General features: G+C 43.0%; 1 protein-coding gene across 1 annotated transcript in view; it reads left to right on the top strand.

Moving 5' to 3' along the window:
- T265_05514 (hypothetical protein) overlaps nucleotides 1-4,228 on the top strand; it is a gene marked incomplete at both ends in the record, with an annotated part of 5,001 nt that extends 773 nt beyond the window's left edge. The window contains 2 exons of the mRNA XM_009170548.1: nucleotides 3,244-3,292; nucleotides 4,102-4,228. Coding sequence (XP_009168812.1) covers nucleotides 3,244-3,292; nucleotides 4,102-4,228 — 176 coding nt within the window. The remainder of the gene's footprint in view (nucleotides 1-3,243; nucleotides 3,293-4,101) is intronic.
- Between the last annotated feature and the right edge of the window lie 3,278 nt (nucleotides 4,229-7,506).

Genomic DNA, 7,506 nt, shown 5'->3' with positions numbered 1-7,506 from the left:
GATGATGATGATGATGATGATGATGATGATGATGATGATTGGGATGATGATTGGGATGATGATAATGATGATGATGATGATTGGGATGATGATGATGAGGATGATGATGATGATGAGATAGCCTCCAGGTTTGTTTTTGACCCTTTCTGCAATAGTACTTAACTCTGATGTTTTCAATGAAGACAATAAAAGTTACTTCTTAAAAAATTTAAAAGACCTAGTGAGCTTAACAGGGCTTAGTGGATTGGGAGTGAACCTACTGACTGAAAAGTCCGTGGTTCGAACTCAACCTTTGCATCTAGACTGCTCATGTCTAGGCTTCAGCAGCCCTGGAGCATTTCAACTCTTTTTGGCTGATTTTGGATGTCATGGAAGCTTAGAAATTAAGATTTTTTCGTTCTGTTATTTGAATGAGATAGTTTGATTCGTATGTTACTTTTCACAGTATACTATGCCAGGATATATGTCCAAAGAGCTATGTTTTTTGTTATCTGAGCCCGGAATTTAGCCCCTTTCAAATGACGAAGAATGAGCAACGGCTCCTGGTGTGTATTAGAACAAACACAACGCCAGCCTTCTTCCAGGATTAACATTTGGCTGTTCTGAACTCGCTAAGGAAAGAAGCTGACGTCAGTAAGGAACAAATGGTCTCTTTTTAATATCCGCAGCCAATGAGTTTGAATATCAGGAAAGGTTGAACTCATTGGCGGGCCGCAGTGTGATTGGGGTGTAGGAGATGGTGATTATCAGTAGGGAATTAACTGAACCAGTAAGAACAAAGGACCGATTCCGACTCCGATAACAGGCACAAATGTCCAATTTCATAACATGACTACTCGGTCGAAGCGTGGAACGAACGGCCACAGATAACAAAATCCAATTATCAGCGGTAAAACGCAGTTACCATTTATCAGCCCTAAGTAAACCGACGCCAGCTGTTGAACAAAAAAAACAGAGATATGTGTATGTCGAATGCGAAAATTTTCCCACAATAATAAGCTGATTGGTCGGCTTTTTTAATGTAATCAATGGATGGGTGCGACATGATCAGAATCCTGATGCTAGTAACTATGCAAACGTGTGCTACGGGGGATGTAACTGCTCGTTTAGAAATCGTAATGGAGCTAACACTGGTTGTGACCACCCGAATTCTATCGCAAGTTTGCTTACGGCATCAATTCTCATTGTTCTGTGGTATCTTTAACAAACATTACCATATACTGAATGAGACTACTCGTAAGGTTGCTCGAAACTTTTCGACAGCCCAAGACCGGTTTCGCCCTCCTACTTTGAGCTCATCAGTTAGGCACAGTCTCCGAGTTTCCTTATGTCCTCATCCTGTCCTCGCGGAACTATTCTGGTGAGTACACACCAGAGGTGTGAAAGCATCGAACTCGAGTTTCATTGTTCTTTAGGGCTCGTCAGCAGTACGAATCCGTGCCGAGGGTTGAACTTTGGACGTCTGATTTGCGAAGGGGACAGACTTCGACCACTCCACCAGCTAGCGCTAGATACAGTTGAGTTATCGCATATGAGCAGACGAACGTGCTCACGCCCGAGTGATATGAGTGTGTACGATCCTGGCCATTATCTCAAAGCAAGGATTTAGTTACTTAGCTGACGGGTAACGTGTTGTTTAATTCAACAACGGATGGTCGTTAATAATTGCGGCGAAACCGAATTCTACGAACTTCACCTGCATTTGTTCTGTAACCGCAATTGGGCAGTGAACAATATATTGAATCAGACTTGGGCAGACAGTATGGATAGGCAGACCGTGGTTGTATTAGAAATTAACAGTAAATAGTGAGCAGAATCAAAGGAAGGCTGTTCACGGCTGGATTTAACCTTGTGCAGTTAGCAACGCAGGCTGGCACACAAAAGGCGGTGTGCTATCGGACAAATCAAGCGGAAAAATGTTTTGCGATCCAAATTAGGACAAAATGTTCAACAGCAAACCCAGAAATGAATGTGAATAAATCGAGTCGCGAAAACAGTGAACATAGAGTCGACTTTGTATAAGATAGAATAGTTCAGTCTTGAAACTTAATCAGTCGCCGGAAGAGTAATGAATTAGTCTCAGAAACAGAGGAACATAAATAATTACGTCAAGTAGTTAACAGTGTGGTTTAAAAGTCTCCTCGAATAACTATCGTGTAAGTGCTCTTTTTTTGGATGAACTTAAATTACAAGGCGAGAAATGAGTTTAGAAGGTAAGGACTATACGGGTGTAACTGTGTCCCACTGAGTTCAAAAGATAACTTCAGAAGCACGGACATATTCGGAGGCATTCTCAAATCTTGCATGGTTTTTGTGTATACCGGAACGCCTGAAGTCACTGTTCTTCCTCCATATAACAGCCGCAGACATGCAAAATCGCTTGAAAAATGGACACATCTGACCATATTTTGTAATGGAATTTCTAACAGGTCAAGAAACGATTCCCTACGTCTTGGTTTATGAAAAGACCCAATAGGTAAAAGGTAATGTAATTTGTGTTGGCTCACCTATTCCGGTCGTCCTGATACATCTACACCTATTCGAAAGCTGGTCCCCTTGTTTTCAGAAAGGGTGTCATCCAGCAAACACTAGCAATGCATCCGGTGAACAGGAGCCATGTACGATGTCTGGGCATTTGAGAGGAAATTCGACTGATAACGACTAAACAACCGTCCATGTGTGGTTGTCAGTAGTCGTGTGAAGTTTGAAAATTTCCAACTGACATTTCGTCCTGTAAGTGAAAGCTGGGAAGCCGAGCAACCCTGCACAGCTGTCTATCCCTACTGGAATCAGCAACAATGTATATCTCCTGGATCTCCGGGAAGTTTCGAATCCCTGACCTCCCAGTCGCCAGTTTTCCAATTGTGCAGGTTAATCGTGGCCGAACAATGACTACTGACTCTTCTAACAGTGCATGAGTAACTCAGACGGAAAACTACTTCACAAGACGAATGAAACTTCCATCTAGGAAGTCGTCACTCGTGGAGCCAGTCGAACCACGTGATTTGAATCACGTGCCTGAGGGATTATCGATTGGCCTGCGTGGCCGAGTGGTATGGTGTTCGACCATTAGTATGAAGATTCAGGGCTTTGATCAGATGTTCGTCGTTGATGATTCCCATGCATCTTTCTGCTTTCCGGCTTCACTGACAGGATAAAAGCTTGAATAGAAATTTCCCCCCACTGTGAACACTGTTTTCACATCACTGTTTATTTCTGAGTCCTAGCTGTACTCCCTTCCAGAGTGCTACTTTCATTCAGCAAATTGCATGAACAAGTCACTGTTTTCTAGGTAAGTCAATTGCTTTCTGTCGCTTTTTCCGACTTGGAGGAACTCGAAAGGACCGCTACCCAACCTAGTAAATAACTAGACCGATTTCGCTCTCATATTATGAGAGAAAATGAGGATGACAAAAATGCTGAAATTCAATTTCGAGACTGTGCACATCTCGTGAGTAATCGCGGATTTCAGAGGATTTTTAAACGTGAAACCTACATGCTGCGTTGGATGACAAACTGCTGTTCACTTATGTGCTCTAACGAAAGAGATATATAACCCAGTTTTTAGGGAGCGTTTCTTTTTCTCCTGCGTAGAAAACGTTATTTCGGAAGTGAAAAACAGCGCTACGTGGCATTTCGGCATTGTGCGCGAAAAGCGCTCCCACTGATTTGTCAGTGAACGGAAAATTAAAACTTATTTAAGAGCAAAATGATGAATTTAATCAGAACAGACGGACGACCATAGGTGACGTGGACTATTAGGTGAAAAATGTACCGAAACCGCGCTGTGTTGAATTTCGACTGGCTGTTGTTCAATGACGTCATCTGGCACTTTTTTGAAAGCAAAATCCCTCTGACTTTTATATTATTCCGACATTTTATATATCATTACTGTAACACACCTTCGGCGCCTAGCTAACATGCAACCCGATGGAAGCATGAGTGCTGAGATACTCTCAGGTTGTCCAAGCCTAGACGAGATCAAGATGCCAGGGGGAGGTTCTTGCCTTCCTGCATTGCGACCAGTAGGTCCACTGGGCTACTTCGAGCTCGAATGTCAAAACAGCCCAGTCGAAAATGTTTTATATTTCTTGAAAACAGTCCAATTTGGGTTCAGGTAGAACATAAGGTTGACGGAAACTGGGGGGACTGTGCCTATCTGATGAGCCCCAAGAAGGGCGAAACCGGTCGTGGGCTGTCGAATAGTTTTCAGCAACCTTGTGAGTAGTTTCCTTTATGAAAATGTACTGCGATGCCTCGAATATCGTGCCAACTGAAACATGAGGCGGCCTGTGTGTAGCACATTCACTTGTAGAATATCATAAACGAGAGATTCAGCTGAATCTCTTGTGAAAACCAAATTGATTTGCAAATCAGTGTATTTTCTGAAATTTTTATCGACACTACGAGTAGTGTCTTACGAAAGGGGATATTTCGAGCCAAGAATATCGTTACAAGTGGGGCACTGTATGTGCAGCACATTCGGATGAGAACTATCGCAAGCAAGAAATTCAGTAGGCTGTCTTTCTCAGCAACGTTTCGGTTTCGACTGCATGTAAGGAGCTTCGAGACTCCAGTTGTTTCTCACCCCGAACAGGTAAACTTGCATAAGATCCATCAAAGGGAAGTGTCCCGAAATGTAATGTTTCACTTATGCCTGAGGTGTTTTAATGCGGAACAAGCACTGTAAATGAGGGAAAAATTACCAGTTTAGAACGTTGAACGTCATTGAAGAAGCAATACTTTCCATGCTCGAATCGATCGAGAAAGTGCTGTCAGACCATTGTTTCTGAAATGTGCTCAAAAAAGGGACATTTTTCAACGACATAAAAATTACGAAAATGTCGCAGGATCTTTTGGGTAAATTCCATTCATCGGTTTTTCAAAAGTTTGCTGGTCATTTTTTGCTCGTAGAAATTTCTGAATGACTTTGTACAGTGCATTCTGGTTCATTACGGCCCGACACGGTTGCGGCTATGAACTGGCACCACTAACGGGACTGGTTGAACAGGATATATCTACCAACAAAGAAATAAACGTCGTTTGAAGTTTAGACGTATCAGGAAGGTCAGATTCCTGAAAGCAACTTCAGAACGCCCGAAACCTACAGCCCAACCAAAAACGCAACAGGAAAGCCGGCAGGCATTCAGGCCAGTCAATCATTCAATCAATTCAGTAAAAGCTGGTGAATGTTCTTGCACGCCACAGAAGCACGACCGAAGATGATCTGCGTTTAGACATTTCACAGAGGCACGATCGATGTTGATGGGTGTTCACTAATGCCTATCAGACAGCCTGGATCAATGTCAGAAAGTCCCCTTTTAAGTAGCACGGGGCCGTTGTAACTTTTGCTCAGGCACTCGCACTCGCTTGTTCGGAATATAGCGGTTGTGTTCCCTTCCGTGAGTCTTTTTTCCCCGGCATTAGGCACTGGAGCGGGTCAGCAGCAGGTACCATAAATTGACGACTCAGCAGATATAACAAGAGGAGAGTCTTGAATATCCCAAATCAACCAAATTCCTTCGAAAAGGGCACAGTAATAGTTTGCTTCATGTTGCAGGTTTATGTGCCCCAGCCCCCTGATCTGGAAGTCCTGAAAATTTTGTGCACCGTCCATTAGTTTGACGTTTGAAATTCCCCACTTTTCATCTGTCCCTATTTGTAACTTCAGATCCAAACCTGTGTTAAGTGCGTGCGTATGAACTGGCGTTTGTTTGTCCCATCACTTCACTCATTTGACGATGAGGTCATCCAACCACTTAGTGGACCGTCTCACATGGAGGCCTGTTTTGCCTATTTGGTTTGTACTTTTGTAGTCCAGTGGACCATTTGTTTTGGATGAGTAGCTAATGTCGAGATCTGTATATTTTGTGAATCGACGTCTTACGTTAATAGGAACGTTTTGCCTTCCCGGAGGTCACTGAAGATACCGGTTTCGCTGTAACACTGAGTAAAGTTCAAAAGAATCTGACTTAGCACGTAACCACAAAGTTTTTCTGGACTGTTGTCGGATTTTTGTAGTGCACTCCTCATAAGGTTGTTGGAAAATCTTCGAGGCCCCACGACCGGTTTCGCCCTTCTTGGGGCCCATCAGGTAGGCGCAGTCCCCGAGTTGTCGTTAACCGTATGTTCTACTTGAAACCAAATTGCACGAAATTAACAAAATACACTCATTTGCAAACTAATTTGGTTTTGCGACTCATCTGGAACCCAGGTGAATCACTTGTTTGTGATGTATCGCCATATCTCACATACCGTACCAACTGAAACATGAAGCAGTCTGGTGCAACACATTCAGTTGCTTGGATACATCACAAGCGAGAGGCTCAGCTGGGTTCCAGGTGAGTCTCTCGAAAAACCAAATTAGTTTGCAAATGAGTGTGTTTCGCTGTCCTCCGATTGTCTAAACGACCAAAGGTCAAATCGCAGCAAACTGAAAGAAGTGAGCTCCTGGTGAGCAAAAGTCGAGTCTGGTGGCCCTCCACTTTGTTGTGGACAACCCACAGTGATTGCGTCAAGAGAGCGAGCGAGAGTTCTGTACATACAAGAATGACATAGGAATGACAGAACTTAAATCATTCACAGATGACCTGTGGATTTTTTTCCTATGAAGGTGATTGCAGCACATTCAGTTGCCTGGAAACATCACAAACGAACGATTCAGCTGGATTCCAGGTGAGCATCTCGAAAAACCAAATTAGTGTGCAAATAAGTGTATTTCCCTGTTCTTGGATTGTTTAAACGACTAAAGTTCAAATCGCTGCAACCCGAAACAAGTGAGCTGCCGATGAGCACTACTCATGTTTCGGTCGCTACGATATTTGAGATATCGCGATACATGTATATCTTCGTAATATACTACTCATAAGGTTGCTGAAAATCCGTCGGCAGCTCAAGACCGGAGAACATCACAAACGAGAGATTCAGCTGGGCTCCAGGTGAGTCTCTCGCAAAACCAAATTAATTTGCAAATGTGTGTATATTCGCTAATTTCGTGCAATTTGTTTTCAATTAGAACATAAGGTTGACGGACACTCGAAGGCTATGCCTACCTGATGAGCCCCAAAAGGGGCGAAACCGTTCGTAGGCTGTCGACGGATTTTCAGCAACCTTATGAGTAGTATGTTACAAAGATATCAGAGTTTCATGTTTTTCAGTCAGAAACTGCCACACCAGTTGGATTGAACCGAAACAAAGACATTCTTCAAATCACAGAAGACAATATGGACAAATAACTGATTCACGCAAATTTAGTTCCTCAATTAAATATACATCTATCTACGCGACAGTTGGCAGTACGAATTTAACTTTTGGCATTTATGTGCGGAGTGTAAGCTGGAAACCACGTAAGAAGTTTGTTACGCATGCATTTTGGGAAAATCAGTAAAGTTCACCTTTCGGATGTGTAACACAAATTTCATCAGAACAGTTGGTACTGTCTATTGTGTACTCGTCTGGAATTGGATTCGGGAATTCGACCGATCTCGAACTGAGACGTTCATATGC

The sequence above is a fragment of the Opisthorchis viverrini genome, assembly GCF_000715545.1.
Source record: "Opisthorchis viverrini unplaced genomic scaffold opera_v5_102, whole genome shotgun sequence".
Classification (NCBI taxonomy): domain Eukaryota; kingdom Metazoa; phylum Platyhelminthes; class Trematoda; order Opisthorchiida; family Opisthorchiidae; genus Opisthorchis; species Opisthorchis viverrini.
The sequence above is the reverse complement of the archived record's forward strand: the minus strand, read 5'-3'. Positions and strand labels throughout refer to the sequence as shown.